Genomic DNA, 17,183 nt, shown 5'->3' on the forward strand with positions numbered 1-17,183 from the left:
TTTAAAGTTATTACATCGTATTACTATACAACGGTTGCGTGAAATCATTGCCCCATTGCCCATATATATTTTGGATCAGGTCCAATCTCGGGTCTCGATCTCGATCTCGATCTCGATCTCGATCTCATATTTGTTTTTCGGGTTGCCCGTCGTACTAAAATCTGACAAGATCTCATATTTGTTTTTCGGGTTGCCCGTCGTACTAAAATCTGACAAGGATAGAGGAGCGAAAGAGACGTGTCTCTTGGGTGGGGTTAAAAGAGAACTTCAATTGACTGGTGTGCCTCGACGAGATAAAAAGACCATTGAGCATATGTTACAAAAGACTTGCCTTCACCTCGAAGAGTTGGACAACAGTGGTTTTGTGAGATGGGAGAGGAGAAATAGTTTTTGATAGAGAAATGGGGAAGCAAATGATACCATTCAGCGGCCTGTGGAGTAAAGAAGGCAGGGGAATCATCGCAAGTCAAATAAAGAGTCATGCTATTATTGAAGTATATTAATTGAATAAATTAGCTTAGAGAGAGAAGAAAATATAATTTAAGGAACCCATGTATGGTATTTCATTTCAATTTTTATTTGAGTGATGATTTTATGAGACCCTCCCACATTTATGTGTATAAGACTCCAAATGATCACCATTAAATTTGGCATGGATTTCTAAAAAAGTCAAATCCCACCTTTATAAGACGAATTTTATAGAGATTTATATCAAATTTAATGGTGATCATTTGGGGTCCTACACGCGTGGATGTGGGAGAGCCTCGCATGATCATTACTCATTTTATTAAAAAATATAAAAAATATTAAAATTAGGGTCTAGAACGTGAGCAAGTAAAAATATTTAAATAATCTCATAGATACTAGATGAGTAAGGCATTCTTGTCTTTTGGTTGGAGCTTTCTACATGGTGCTCGTGAAACGGATCCTGATATCAAATCTCAGTATTTCTAGGAATTGTTTTTGAGGAGTCGCAAGAAATTGAAATTTAAGCATGTAATCTCTAATGTTAGTCAGGAATTCTGACCCATTTTAGGAAATTATTTGAGAAGTCACAAAAAATCGAAATTAAGCATGTAAACACTAATGCTAATGGGGAATTCTGACCCCTTAACAGAGTTCTGCACGGAGTTTTGACACCTGAAATAATTACTTTAAAAAATTAAATTACTTATCATTTTTACTTATAGGTTAGTTTGATAAATTTTAAAACTCACGGTCACAACCTGAAACTAAGCAAATACACTCTTTGAAATTAAAGAAAATATAGTTGATACCATAATTATCAAGATTAAACCAAACTAATAGAATCATTGACTAGTGTTTTAATCGGTCTAATCTAGAATAAAAATCAAATTTGGTCAATAACTATGTTTGGCCAGTCCAAGCACTCGATTTGACCATCCAAACAAAATCAACAATTTCTTTCTTAACATGTTATATTATTTTAAATTATTATTTATAATTTTTTTAATATTTTTAAAATATAATTAAATTAATTAAATATATGAATTTTGATCTAACCAAATCTCTAACTATCACAAAAATGCCACGATCATACATTTCTTTCCGATTAAATTTGATTCGGTTGTTGATAGATACTCGTTACATTTCTCACAAATTACATATACCTATGCTTAAAACGTCCGTCACAACAAACCCCCAGGTTCGGAGTTCACGCGTTGAGCACATGGAAGCATAAGGTACAAAACAGGAGGAAACTTATACCAAAAAATTGAAAAAATGATCGGTCATTGGCCAATACTAAGAATCCACCTTCAAAAACCCTGCACCTCTCTCTCTCTCTCTCTCTCTCAACTCCTAAAAGCCTGCATCTCCCTCTCTCTTCTGAACATGTGGAACTGTCACATTAAATTTTAGACGTTTTAGTTTACGGATAATTCCACCACTCTCTCCCCCACTCTCTTCGTTTTGTTCAAGGACGCTTGAGTCACTGAAAACAGTTGATTCAGAAAGTGCATTTGTTGGAAGCACCTGCATTGTGATTCTACCCAGTGTTTTATTGATGATGTAGTTTTGAAGCACGAGTGACAGTGAAACCAGGTTTCTTTTCTTCTTCCTCCTCTGTTTTTGGGTTTCTGAGAGAGAGAGAGAGAGAGAGAGAGAGAGAGAGGGTTTTTGTTCATTCATTAATCGTTATTGTTGTTACAGAACAAGCTCTTTCATATATCGAGCCCTTGGTATTTTTTCTTGGGGTTTTTGATCTATTTCCCGTATTCATAATAAATTTTAACACCCAAGGGTTGGAGGCTTTTTTTTCCTCTGTTCTAGTTATAGCAATGATTTTGTATAAACTCTATGGATTGTGTTTCATATGTGGTTTAAGATGATCGGTAAATTGCATCAAGCAATGGTGTCATTTTGAATGCGGTTTAGCCAATGTTTTGTTAGAACAGGTGGCATTCTACAACTTACTACATCCTTATCTGATTATACTGAATCCATGAAGCATTGCTACTGCATTAGAGAAACTTTTTCATCTATTTAGCTTAAAACTTGGAGAAACTTCTAATATCTTGGCTTTTAAAAACTGTAATTTTGAAGAAAGTAATCCTCTGTTTGTTTGCTTGATGAACTGCAAATCGTTTTTGGAGTGATATTATTTATTGTAAGCGTTCATGTCATCAATCATTGCCAGCTTACACTGAATCAGGTTACGAATATAGTGTGAATTTTAGCAGTTTTCTGAAGGGAGTATATGTGTTCAGTGCGTTGCATAAAGCAAAACTAGGGCTTAAAACATCTTAGCAGTTGGGTTTTATGTTCCAGTTCGGTACAAATGATAGTTTTAGCTTCTTGTGTCATGATTTGTAGATTATGAGTCCTGATAGTTTTAGCTTGTAGTGTCATGCTTTTTAGATTATCAATCTGACCATTCTTTTCTTAGCTGTCCTGTTTTTCTGTATCATCTTTTGGTCTGTGATTGTAGACTCTCATTTTTTAGTATTCGGTGTATTTCATATTGTCCTCTAGCTGTTTATGGAATGCAGATTGGAATGATTTATTTATTCCTCAGTTAAGGAGGTTTATTTAATTGGGTATTCGGCATCGGAGACAAGAATATCAGGGATCTGTCAAGGATTTCATATTGTTTATTAAAGAAACAAGAACTCCGACTCATAATGGGCAGTGTGGATGACGACTGTGATAGTGTCTCTGTCATTGGAGCTCAGCCTGATGTGGGGTTTTTGGACTTTGAGGATGACGAAACCATTGTTGGTGTGGATTGGAGATATGAGGGGCCGGTCACCATTTCAAATCCTTTTGCTCTTGTTCATGGAAAACCCCCATCTGTCCTCATCGGTGAAACTGCAGTCGATATAATAACAGTTCAAAACATGACAGCTGAGCCCTTGGATTTATGGGGTGTGAAAATATACTCTTGCAACCCTGCAGGCTCATTTTCTCTCTCTACTACTGAGCCCCCGTCGACGGATGCAGATGAAGAAACTCTCAGTTACTTCTTAGAAACCATGGCTTTAGAGGACCGGGTTCTGGACCCAGGCCAAGTTTTTAAAATCTGGCTCTCTTGCAAAGCAAAGGAGATTGGTTTGCATAATTGTGTCATACATTTTGATGTTGGGGATGATAGAGTTGAGAGGATAGCATTTGTATTGGCAGAGGACAACGTTTCCCAGCTTTTAACTTCAAGAAAGCCATATTTGAGAGAGAACAGGAAGAAATCATTTGGCACTGACAAATTTGTTGCAGGTTCTAGGCCACAAAGCACAGCTCCTAGATATCGATTTCCGCTACCAAAGTTTCTAATCCCTCTTTTTGTTAGGGAGATGGCAAAAAATAAGCAGGTACCAGAGGTTCTAATGGAGGGGCTAACCCCAGAGAATTATATGTATTACTTCACTGCTTTGCTCAATTTGGAAGAGCTTCATATGGAGGTAACAATTCTTACAGTGGCTAGCTATTTTCATACTCTAATTCAGAAAATAATAAGACAACACAAGAATTTAGTCCCCAAAATTATTTTACTTTCTTTTTTTATTTAATCTTTGTTCTCATTTTTGTTTTTTGTAAAAATGAGAAGTTGTTATGTGAGATGGGTCAGTGGGAAAAGGAAGTAGTTCTCAACTTTTATTGTTTTCATTTTCTTTTCGAAGTAGTTCAGTGGTGAGACTTGAACTTGGGATGTAGTGTTGTGATTGTCAACAACTAACCATTCAAGCTCAAGCTCGATTCCTACTGTTTTCGCTGTCCCAGTTAGGAAGTTCTGGGAGAGAAGAAAACATTTTTCTCCAAATTTACACTAAATATTCTCTCCAAATTTTGTTATCTTTCTATTAAAACTTTCCTTGACTGAATTTGTTTATCCTCTTACTTTCATTGTTCCGGTTCAGATAATTTGGGGAGAAAAAGAAAACATTGTGGTCAACTTTTATTTTGTTAAATTAGCTCTTTCTGAGTAAAGTGTGGTGTGCCCACTTTTCAATTTAGGCAAAAAGAAAAAGTTAAATTGGGGATGAAAACATTATTAAGATTTTCTTCAGGAGGAAATGAGAAATCATGACATGTACAATGTGATGATGATGAGGCGTGGCCCCTTCTTGGCTCTGGAGGTCCCTGGATTGGCAGAGAAAAGGCCTTCACTTGTGTGTGGAGATTATATATGTGCCAAACTTTCAAATGATTTTCAAGATGATGGACAACCATACCAGGTTATTACTTCATGAAGTTGTTTTTCTTATCTCCGAAGATCACCGAACTGTCATTAGTTTTATCTTCTTCCAGTTTGCATATCTAAGCAGGTCAGAATATCTCCGCATAAGTAATTGCTACTCTCTGCTAATTTTTTGTGTATATATTTTTTTAAAGTATAGTCTTAATACGGAGATCTATCTAATGTTATTGCATCCTTTTCCTGCATTATAGTGACTATAAAGTACTCGCCATCTCTTTTATCTTTTTTTTCCACTCTTCTGTACATTGGGCTAGAGAGGCTAGATAACCATGGTCCATGTATGCTTGGCATATTCATGAAGTTGGCAATCTTGCTCCAATGGGTGGAACTCAAGCCATTACTTGCAAATCCTATTCAATTTGCTGCGTCCATGCTGCAATCATATTTAATGGTTCTAATCTCCAGTTTAACCACTCACATTCTGAATACTTTTTCTTAAATCACAAGATCTTTGATCCTCGGTAGAAGTAGCCAGAATGATTGCCACGTAGAAAGCCAAGAGGTCTCACAATATCTGTAGCATGATGTACTTAGCCCCAATTTTATCCCCTTCCAATTAGTGAGATATTCACCACCATCAGTATTTGTGATGTTTCGTACAATACTTCATTGTTAAAAGTTACTATTTTAACACCTTTTTTTTTCTCAAAATACTGCTGTTTCAGTTGCATATCCATGTTCTTGAACAATAACCATCTTAAATAATTAGTATCTGTAATGTCATAAACAATCGTCAACCTAAAACGAGGTTCATTCATGCATTCACCCACAACAAAATTCATTTATGCCAGTCCTCCCTGTTAAAGCAAACACTTTGAGAATAACTTCAGAAATCCACATATCTCTCTCTCTCTCACTCTCTCTCTCTCTCTATCACACACACACACATATACACACACACACACACACACACCCATGTGTGCGTGCCTTCATCCTCTGGTGTTTCTGATAATTGACTTTGTTTCCTTTGGTTGATGCATTGTTTGACATGAGCAGGGGTACATCCACAGAGTTGAAGCTGATCAAGTGTTTCTGAAGTTTGCGAAGGAATTTCATCAGTATCATCGTGACACTTACAAATATGATGTCAGTTTCTCATATAACAGGGTAAACATGAGGCGGTTGTATCAGGCTGTCATGGCAGCCCAAGAGCTAGGCCTTGAGCTTCTTTTCCCCTCATCACCTTCTCAAAGGAGGCTCACAAGGGCACCCCCAATAACACCCCTGAACCAGGGCCTGAATGAGGAACAAATCTCCGCTGTGGAAATGATACTCAGATGCCGAGGCTCCCCTCCTTACGTTATCCATGGCCCACCTGGTACTGGTAAAACTGTGACAATAGTAGAGGCCATATCACAACTATACACAATACGAAATAATTCTCGCATACTCGTTTGTGCCTCTTCCAATAGTGCGGCTGATCATGTATTAGACAAACTCATACCACATGTTAAAGAAAATCAAATATTTAGGCTCAATGCTAGTAGCCGCCCCTTTGAAGAAGTGAAGCAGGACATAATTCAATATTGTTACTTTGATGACATGGTTTTTCAGTGCCCTCCTCTCATTGCCTTGTCTCGTTATAAGATCATAGTCTCCACATATATGAGTACTGCTTGTCTCTATGCTGAAGGCATTAGGAGAGGCCATTTCTCCCACATATTTCTTGATGAGGCAGGCCAGGCCTCAGAGCCCGAGACCATGATTCCCATTTCCAATCTTTGTAACCGAGAAACTGTGGTAGTTTTGGCAGGTGACTCAATGCAATTGGGCCCTGTGGTTTACTCTAAGGTTGCCGAGACATATAACTTGGGGACATCCTTCTTGGAGAGGCTCTCTTATTGTGAACCCTATGCCAATGGAGATAGTTCTTTTGTGATAAAGCTCTTGAGGAATTATCGATGCCACCCAGCCATCCTTGAACTCCCTTCTAATCTATTTTATAGTGGGGATTTGATTGCTTGCAAAGAGAAAGAAAGTGATTTGGCCCTTTATGAGTGGGAGGAGCTCCCAAACAAGGAGTTCCCTGTTGTTTTCTTTGGGATTCAAGGTTGTGATGAGAGAGAAGGGACGAACCCTTCTTGGTTTAACCGTATCGAGGCTAGCAAAGTGGTCGAAATTATTAGAAAGCTTACAGAGGATGCTGAAGTGGGTGCAGACGATATCGGGGTTATAACACCTTATCGCCAACAAGTGTCGAAGCTCAGGCTAGCCCTTGAATCCATGGATTTGGGTGGCATAAAAGTGGGGAGCGTTGAGCAGTTTCAAGGGCAAGAGAGGCAGGTTATAATCATATCTACGGTGAGGTCGACTGTCAAGTATGATGATTTTGACAAAAGGCACTGCCTAGGGTTTCTAAGCAATCCTAGGAGGTTCAATGTCGCCATTACTCGTGCAATTTCGTTGCTCATCATCATCGGTAACCCACATATCGTTTGCAAGGTATTCTTTATACATTCTTTCTCAAGCATACCAACTGAAAAAGATCATAACATTGTTTTATTCTTAGCTAGTTTGCTATTTTTGTAGAGTTTAATTTGTTATAGATTCTTTCTCAAGCATACCAACTGAAAGAGATCATAGCATTGTTTTATTCTTAGCTAGTTTTCTATTTTTATAGAGTTTAATTTGTCTCATAATCTGTATTATATTCTTGCTATTTGTAGGTTATTTATTCTTTTCTCTTATTAAGGATTTATACATTAGTTCATTGCAGTTTTTTCGTCCACATATTTGCTTGTAATCTTAATGTATCTATACCCATCTTTATCATCTAAAGACTCAGTATTCATTTAAAAAAAAAAAGAAAAAAGACTCAATATCTTATTTTTGCCTCAATTTGTCATTTCTAAGCACTGTTGTAGACATGCATGATGTGTTGTGAAAACCAAAATCTGGTGTCATATATATGTTTTTTATATTGTCACTATATGTCGATTATTAATGCTTTTATCTTAGAAAAAGTTTATATAGAGTTGAGGCTCTAAACAATCAAATTAGAGCCCACCGTAAAAATTTCATTAGAAGAGGTTGTTTTGATGCCCAAATATTCGCAAATTGATCATCTCAACATCAAGATGCATGGACATGAGAAAAAAATAGATTTCAAGTTTTGGAAATAATGCATCTTGTAATGCATTTTTGGACCATCAATTTTTAAGATTTTCAAGTTTTCATAGATCTGCTCGATCTACACTAATTTTGAAGCTTTAAATTTTATAAGTAAAGATGAAAATATATTTAAGCCTATCACAAAGATTTCTAGTATTGAAACCGTATTTCTCAACACTATTTGAAGGTGCTCTTTACTTTGATTGTTTAGATCCTCGGCTCTATACAAACCGCACCCTTTATCTTATTAACTGAGGGCTTAGGTTTAGATGTTGCAGTTTTTGGGTTCACATATTTGATTGTAACGCAATTGTATGCATACCGATCTTTAGCTGTTAAAGACTCACTATCTTATTATTGCCTTAATTTGTCAATTAAGCATGGTTGTACGCACGAGGTGGTGTGGAAACCAAATTTTGGTGTGAGAATATTAGGGATCACATAATATAATTCCTAGCTGACCCCAAATGGTTGGGAAAGGGCGATGATGATGATGATGATGATGATGATGATGATAATGACATACTATACTTCCTATGTATCAAACCTTGTCAAAATGCACCAGATTGTTTGTGATGGAATATTCATACTTTGTGTTTCAAATTGCTTTACTATTGGGGTAAATTTATTCATAGACCAAAGGAAATTGTAAAAATAGAAAACAAAGCAGTGTGTATCTTGGTTGGTTCAAGAGTTGACACCACTCTGTACTATAACATGATGCATGGCACATGGGCCTGTCTTGCACTGCACTCCATGCCATAGTGACATGTGGTATTTAGTTTATCTGGTAAATAGAATTTTAGGTTGAAAAGCTGCTTTTGAGATCTGTTTTGACTTAATCTATGTACATCTACAAAATATGCCCATTGTAGTTTCATAAAATTAAGACCATTTTATGGAACAAAACAGTCTTAATTTTATGGAATATTTTGCGTTTCAAAAAAAAATTAAGACCATTTTGTTCCCTAACATTAAGTCACTCCTTAATTTTTTTTTATAGAACAGTTTGGGATTATTATTCAAGTTTTTAAATATAGATAGCAAAATCATTTTTCGAAGAAGATGACGAGTGATATCTATCTCAGTAACTCCACCTCTGGCACTGCATAGGGTGGCAAGCCAGTGTTGGCCCAAGCCTGGCTGGTAGCCTAGTGCCGAAGGCTGGAGTCCTAAATGGGGTTAAGGGCCCAGACCTGAGCCCGTCCTATTACCATGCTGCCTATCTCGAGCCCGGCCGAGCCAAAGTTTAGGTTCAGACCGAGCTGGCCCAAGCCCAAACTGTGACTATTTTTTTTTTTTTTTTTTAAAGCTTTGTTTTTTGGTAGTTCAGCGGTGGGATTTAACATACTGGCTTCCATGAACCAAGTCCCAACCCCAAGTCTTCTAATTGCACTAAAAATATAAATGATACCTTTAAGGGCCTGATAGGCTTGTTGCCCTACTCCAAGCCTCAGCCCAATAAGCAAGGCCTGAGTCTTGCTATAATTGGGGCCCAAGCCTTGCCAGTCGGGGCCAGGTGGGCTAGGCCTAGGGGCCTGTTGCCACTCATGTGCTCCTCTCTTACAGTTTCCTTTTTAAGTGAGTCTGCAAATTTATGGATTTGCTATAAATCTTATTTCCATAAAAATTTAAAACATGGAACCTTAAAAACTATTATTTATCTCCCTAGATAACATAATAGGTGTGTAAACTATCTCTGTCTCACTTGATAACATGAAAGTCATAGGTGTGCAGTGCTTCAGCCTAAAAAGCCAAAGTGGCATGACAAGTCCTACATCTACTAATTGTTTTGTATATGTTGTGTACACACACAATGAGATCATTGCCTTCTGAAACAAAGGTCATTAACGGCCCAAGGCATCAGATGTAAAATCCATAGTTGCTGGGATAACTCAACCAAAGGGTTAAGCCTGCTCCGGGAGCTCTCCTGCACTCCAAGGAGGGATATCCTGCTTCTATGCGATTTGTAAACTTGAGGATAACTCTGGGATCTCGATCTTTCCTATTGGGGACTGAGATTCTGAGTTACATGTAATCCAAATTCCTCAGCATCATATCCGTGTTTCAATAGGTAAACTGAACCAAGGTTCCACCAACATGGGGTCAAGATTCCCTTGGTGATAGACTCATGTGTCCCTCTTGGCCACTTTAATAGGTCACAAGTTCGAACTTTGAGCTTCAACTTATTAAGTAATAACTATTTTGCATAATTAGTTAAAGAGTAATGATCCAATGCAACGGTTGTATCATAGTATAATGAATTGACACTTCTAGAAAACCATGTTTGTGGTATTTGTATGACCCCAAATTTTGCACACACATTCTTTTCATCTCAATAATCAATCCCCCTCCAAAAAAAAGTTCAATTTGAACCCTAGATATAGTAAAAATAACTCCCATCCAAAAAAGAATCTAGACCATTCATTTTGTGAATTTCAAGATCTTAGCCTTTATAAGCTCAAAATCATTTTTTTCTTTTTTAACATTGTTCATCTAATGATAATAGAGCCATCCAAAAAACTTGGAAATGAACGGCCTTTGTTAATTGGGCTAAAAAATACTTTCTAGGTTGTGTTTTCAATTTTTTTATTTTTTTGTGGTTGTTCATTAGAATGAAAAGAGTGTAAATTTCAAAATTTGGATCAAACAAATGACCATAAGATGGTTTTTTAAGGTTGTTGCATCATATTACTATACAACAATTGCATGAAATCATTGCCCTTAGTTAAAAGGATTATATAATATATTTGTTTCATATTTTGTTCTCACACATGATTTTTGATGTTGGTAGAGACTATATTGTCCCTCTTGGCCTCTTTAATAGGTCACGGGTTACCTTGGGCTCCAGCTTAATATTTATTTAATACTTTTTAATTTAACGAAGAAAGATGGCAATGGTTGTTATTGTATTTCATACTCATAAAATGCATGTAAAAAATGCAAAAATTGAAATACAACGTAATGATTCAATTTTCTAAATTTTTATAAATTTTTCAATTTCTTTAAAAATTTTATTACTTAATTAAACTACTGACTACTCCCGAAGGAGTAAAAAATATCAAATTATTACAGAATAAAACATACCAAAGGAGTAAAACATATCAAATTATTACATATTGAAGCTGAAGGGCAATTTCTATAAGACATTTGTGAGATTAACATTGCTCTATGGGGCTGAATGTTGGGCGGACAAAAAACAATATACCCATAGAATGAGTGTAGTAATGATGAGAATGTTGAGATGGATGAGTGGTAAGACAAGGTGGGATAGAATTCGAAATGAATCCATTCGTGAGAATTTACATGTGGCACCAATATGCGATATGATGAGGGGCAATAGACTTAGGTGGGTTGCGTACAACACCTGTTAGAAGGTGCAAGTTAGTTCAAGTAGAAGGACTGAAAAGGACAAGGGGTAGGCCCAAAAAGACGTGGTTGGAAGTGGTCCGAAAAGATATGGGAACTTATGGCCTCACTGAGGGTATGACTTTTAATAGAGTAGAAAGGCGGACCAGGATTCGTGTAGCCTACCCCAATTAATTGAAAAAAGGCTATGTTGATGATGATGATCGAATAATTGGAATCCTCACATTTATTAATGAAATTTTGTTCTTAAAAAATTTATTAGTTTATTTCTAATAGTATGCACACTGCAATCCTGACCTAGGGAGCCCTAGTTAAGTGCACCAGGTAACTTATAAATCAATCCCTAGAAGTTGGGATCAAGCTCCCCAACATATTGGGATCTCGATCCCTAAATTTTGGGTGGTCTAGACAGCGATACCGAACCTTAGTATCTTGTAGTCTTTCACAATCCCTTGCCCCCGATCCAATCTTGAAACTGGTTCCAATTCCGATCCTGGTAACTATGGTAAAATCAGATGATCGGGTTGTGTCATTTCTCCCCTAAAAAGTTTGAAGAAAATTTTCTCGGACTTTGAGCACGTTCAATGATAAACCTACAACTACCCAATTTCTCACGGCTTGGGGTGATTTTTGACCTTTGTTAACCAAACTTAAATGGGCTTGGTGTACCAAGGGAATAATTCAACAAATCTGGAAGCTTTCATACATATTTTCTCTGGATTTTAGGGGTTTCATGTTTATATTTCTTTCGATGTGATATTTTTGTAAGTCTTTACAAAACCAGTAATTTATATTCATATAACTAACGTAATTGTTGCTGGGGCTTTTACAGAAGATTTAATAGATTAGCAGCTTGGCAGGCTTTTGAGTCTGAGTATTGGACAAGATACCCTTAGTCTGAGTCGACTCTGGCAAGTTTTTGAACACTAATTGAGAGGTTGGGATCCCAACAGTGGTTTGCGTCTAAAATTGTACTTCATGTAAGACTATTAGTAAATTAACTTCAAAATATGTGATGCATGTGACACTGATAGTGTTGTGGTTAGCTCTTTTGCCTACTTGTTGAGAGGTGAGGTTTCAAACCCCACTTTGTACTTGTAAATGGTTCTACAACATCACATGTTGATACTGCGTGTCAGTAATCATGCTTGATGGGAGTGTTGATATTCTGTTGGAGCACTTATTTACTTGACAAGTATGGACAATGTGGTGACGTATGTTTAATTTGTGATACATATCAATGCATGATAAGGAACATAGGAGTATCTGTAGCACTGCATTTGGTACAAATTTGGTAAAATATTATTATTAGTACAGTTTGGAAATTGGAAGCTAAAGAATAGCAATAAAAATATTTTTCTTTTTATTGCATGAAACATTTCGTTTGATCTTTGATTGTTTTAGATTTTACATAATTCTAATTTACAATGTTTTGAAATTCTTATGTGATTTATTTATGTAATATATACAAAACTTCTATATAAATAGTTGCACAGATGTGTTGGACTGTAGTGGGGTATTGGGCCAACATGCTAGACGCATTTTAGGCACCAATACCTCTTTTGCGGTCCATTAGCTCTGTTGCAAACAAATGTATCCAAAGTTATGGACAGGCATATCCTAACTTTTGGACACACTTGTTTAGAATTTGGGTGCACAAATTAATGTTTGCCAAGGGTCGAATGCCTGGCACAAACAAATTCCAAGCCCCTCTGTATACATCCCTCAATTGTGTCTGACTTATCGAGATGTGTCAAACCCATTTCCATGTCAGACTCATTGAAACATGCTCAGCACATTCTTGTTGTGATGGCTGTCGAAAAAGGTCATCTTTCTATTAATGTTCTTGATTTCTCTTTTTCTTTTTGTTAATCTTACTTAATTTTATTTTCTCTTTTTCTTTTTGTTAATCTTACTTAATTTTATTTTCTTGAAAGTTTCTCCCAAAGTCTTTCTTTTAAAGGGTCAATGCGCCAAAAGGCAAAGTACTTCTCTTCTCCTGCCAAACCAAAGTGGGTTCTAAAGCAAATTTAATAACACTGGTTGACATTAGTGGTTATCAGATGCACTTTTCTTCAGCCAAAGAGACTGAAAGCATTCAGCTTTGATCTCCAAACCAAAGGTGTGTGTCTGAAGTATTAGTATTCATCAATTTAAATAAGGAAAAAATTTATATAAGGTTGCTGCTACCTTAAAATGTAGAATTAAGGTGCACCTCAAAAATCCATCGAAAATAGTTGTTTTGATGTTGGAAAACCATCTAATTGATCATCTCAATATCGAGATGTATGAATATGAAAAAAAAAGAAAGATTTTGAGTCATAAAAATATTACATCTTGCAACAAATTATCTGGACCATCCATTTTCAAGATTTTCATATGTTTATGGATCTACTTGATTTTCACCAATTTTTTGAGTCTAAAATTTTATAATGTTATAAAAATGGATTCTTAGGCCATCCTTAGAATTTTGGACACCAAAATTACATCTTAGATAAAATTTCGAGTTGTGCCATAATTTGATTGTTTAAGGTTGCAACCTTATGCAAATCACACACTTTAAATAAATGATATGTGTATTGAATGCATCCTTTTAGTCATTGAAGCTTGTTTTGTACCTCAAATGGCAGTATTTCTGCAAGACCTGGCTTTTCGCTTGGTGTTGCGTATGTATCTCCTCTAATAAGGTGTTTATTTGAAGTGTCAGACACATTTGGCAGGTGAGTTGATCTCTGAGATGTGTTGTCCCTTTAATTGGGAAGTAAAATGTCTTAATCGGCAGAGGGTCCTTAGACCTCTAGGTCCATATTGGAAAGGCTTGCCATATACTAGAAATTTTATCTCTAATAAGAGTTAAAAACAAAAGTAATATTTTCCTAACAAAATCAAATTAGAAGAGCATTAAAGGCTTAGGAAAAAATATCTATTTTCTTCTAATAACAGATACTGGAACACAAACTGTGCCTACCACAGTCGAAACAGAGAAAGGAAAAAGTTAGTAAGAAAAAGAAAGCAACAGAGAGACAGAATGAAAAACCAATTTGTAACGAAGGAAAGACAAATACAAAAAACAACTCATGGAAGACAAATAAGAAACAACTAATGTATTGCAATATCCTTAAATAAAAGATAGTTTTGGAAAGACGTAAAATTAAGGACACTAGATCACTTCCTTTTCTTTTCTGAGAATGGACACTGAAGCATATCCTTATCTTACTAAAATGCAGATCTACATAAAGACATATACACATCTTTCAACCTATTCATACTGTCACATTATCATATCTTCAAACCTATTCAAAATTTCTTTTTCGATTGTATCCACTAAACAGGTGCAATCTGTTGCATGGGGTGACAGACAAAAAATACATATATACCATGCTTTACAATCTAGTAGTTTTTAAAATTTATTCACTAAGATTATTTTTCCCATGATAGTTTCATTGTTTCTAATATGTAATAAATTTTGAAAATTAAACTAAAGTATTACGTGGGCTGCCTACCTAACACTTGGGACAGGTTAAGGGAAAGTTTAAGGTCTTTATAGCTAGTCACACCTAAATTTAACTTATATCAAAGCCAGATGCTAGCTTTGTTACAGGATCTTCTATACTGGATGTTTTTGGTAAATTTCAAGCTCTTATTTACCTGTTTCCATTGTAATCTCTTTGCCCCCTTAATATGGGGGAAAATGGTGTTTTTGTCCCTTACCCAAGCAAAGGCTTACCTAGGTGTTCGTATTGCATGATATGCCAACCGAGGTGCCAATGTTGGTAGACAACTTCCCGAGGATAGGGTGCCTAGGAGGCCCACCTTGGCCCAGGCACAACACTTAGGCTTGTGCCCTGCTCGATGCGGCTGCCTTGGTGTGAGGCCGGCGCTGCTTTTTGCAACATTGGCAAACGAGTCTGACAATGCTTTTTTATTCTTTTTTGTAATATATTGCTATATTATTGCTGCTAGTTAGCAGAATGACGAACCATGATTCATATAGCCGAATGCAAATAGTTGAGAAAAGGCTTTGATGATGATGATGGTGACTATTGTTGCTTGTTAGTCATTTTTCTTTATCTCTTATTAGTTTAAATTTTAAAACATTCTGTATTTTTTTCGTTAAAATATTTGCTTTTTTTCACAAATGTATGCTTAAGAAAATTTACAAATCACAGGTATAGAACTAGGTTGGACCCCGACTCTGTATACTTCTCATATGATGTTACTGGGTTATGCATGTGGCACTGTGCTGTATATCTAGCAGTGGGAAAGTTAAATAACTGTTTTGCCCTTCTGAACTGCTCTTTTATAATTTGGGGCAAATTCTAGCATTCACTTTTCTGACATCAAGAGAAGACCATATTGCCACCCATATTTTGAGTGTCAGAATAAAGAGTATAGGTGAATTGTTAGAAGTTTTTGTTTGAATCTGCCTCAAAAGTTTAGTGCTATGAAGGGCAAAATAGTCATTTTGACTTCCCATGCATAGCCCCATAATATTGTGTGACGACTTAAGGAGGTTGGAGTCCAACCTAGTTTTATTCATATCTTTGCAAATTTGCTTTATTTTTTGAGGACTCAAATATCAAATGATTGCTACAATTTGTCATGCTACATGGTTTCAAGGCATGTGTGCAATGGTGAACATAATTTGGTGGGGGAATATTGAGGATCATCTAACATTTTTCTTTTTTGTAAAGTATATAACGTACTGCATATGTATCAAACTTCATAGAAAAATCCCCCAGATTATTTGACATGAAATTATCATATGTTCTGTTGCTAGACTTTTACGACTACCAAAGGCAATGGCAAAAATACCACGAAAAGCACATAGTATTTTGTGTGGTTTGATTGTTGAGACACATTTTACATTGACATTGGTTCTATTAGAGCATTAAACATGTGCCAGTCCAACCAAAATGATATTTCCTGTCTTGCATGTAAATGCTAGCAAGGGCAGGGGTAACTGCCAGATCTTGTTCAGAGAGCTCTCATTTTTCCACATTAAACAGTATCTCTAGGAATTTACTCATTTGTGGCTATGAAGCAGTATCAACGGTCGAGATGTTTCAGCAACATATCCACTGTTCAATCAGAATCATCCATTTTCTATGTTGTGTTTTCATTTCATCTGTTATGTGAAAGAACTGAGAATTTGATAATTATGCGGAGATTGTATTTGGTTTTAACTGGTTATTTTCATTGCAGGACAAACACTGGGCTAAGCTCTTGAAGCACTGTACAGATAATAACTCTTATGAGGGGTGCCCTCTACCTCAGCTGCATGAGCCAGAGGAATATGCAGAAGAAGACATACATCAAGAAACTTTTCATGATGAAGGGAACCCATGGCCAGATACTAGCAATGAACAAGGATGGGACAACCACAGTACCTTCAACAAAGTCGAAGAGCTTCCACCTCCCGTAACCGATGAAGCTGAGTGGTCCGATGGGTGGCGCTAATAGGAGTTAGTCGATTCCTCTCTCTCTTGGGTGATGCTAAGAGAAATGACTCTCTCTCTCTCTGCAGAATGCATATACACATGGTGGGATGGGGGATTTGTTTTGCATATGCATCTTCAAACTATTTTTACAGCAAAGAAGTTTTCTGTTGTATACATAGAGGTTGAAATCATTTTAATCCATTTTGATTATGGATGACATATAAGCGCTTCGCCGAATCTATCTGTAGTGTTGTATATGTGTCTGTGCAGGCACATGCTGTTTATGTTGAAATGGAAGCAGTTGCGATATCCATGTTCTGATGCACTCTTTATTCTTACCAGTGAATAGAAAACTCAATTGCAATTTAGAGAAATTCACAAAAACTTGCTCAAGTTTTTGGTTGCATATAAATCTCTGGTATCAATGTCATTATCTGGTGTGGCTGGGTGTGGCTTGACTAGGGGAGAAGTCGGATACAAGTTCCATGATATCGACATTATTGCTTTATTTTGAGTTCTTGACAAAAAATTGAAAAACTCGAAGTTTT

At 36.4% G+C, this 17,183-nt stretch overlaps 1 protein-coding gene across 5 annotated transcripts; it reads left to right on the forward strand.

The window, feature by feature from the left end:
* The first annotated feature begins 1,557 nt into the window (after positions 1-1,557).
* On the forward strand, positions 1,558-17,019 carry SDE3 (P-loop containing nucleoside triphosphate hydrolases superfamily protein). 5 transcript variants are annotated; one of them, XM_020664199.2, is made up of 5 exons: positions 1,558-2,064; positions 3,038-3,917; positions 4,524-4,691; positions 5,711-7,156; positions 16,400-17,019. In XM_020664199.2, exons 2-5 carry the CDS (start codon positions 3,144-3,146, stop codon positions 16,652-16,654), a joined length of 2,643 nt encoding a protein of 880 aa, XP_020519858.1. In that variant the 5' UTR covers positions 1,558-2,064; positions 3,038-3,143; the 3' UTR covers positions 16,655-17,019. The 5 variants fall into 5 exon arrangements, with proteins under 5 accessions (XP_020519858.1, XP_020519859.1, XP_088717920.1 ...); XM_020664200.2 differs by having other exon boundaries at positions 1,605-2,064; positions 3,012-3,917; XM_088861794.1 differs by having other exon boundaries at positions 1,605-2,064; positions 4,524-4,781.
* The last annotated feature ends 164 nt before the right edge of the window (positions 17,020-17,183 follow it).

This window comes from Amborella trichopoda, chromosome 3, assembly GCF_054954075.1.
Source record: "Amborella trichopoda isolate Santa Cruz 75 chromosome 3, AtrichopodaSantaCruz75HAP2 v2.0, whole genome shotgun sequence".
Lineage (NCBI taxonomy): Eukaryota > Viridiplantae > Streptophyta > Magnoliopsida > Amborellales > Amborellaceae > Amborella > Amborella trichopoda.

Bases quoted from the DNA above. Each gene is read 5' to 3' on its own strand.
- SDE3 (XM_020664199.2), top strand. From the start codon at position 3,144: ATGGGCAGTGTGGATGACGACTGTGATAGTGTCTCTGTCATTGGAGCT. The intron at 3,918-4,523 runs GTAACAATTCTT...GATTTTCTTCAG, and splicing joins TGGAAGAGCTTCATATGGAG to GAGGAAATGAGAAATCATGA. The intron at 7,157-16,399 runs GTATTCTTTATA...TTTTCATTGCAG, and splicing joins ACCCACATATCGTTTGCAAG to GACAAACACTGGGCTAAGCT.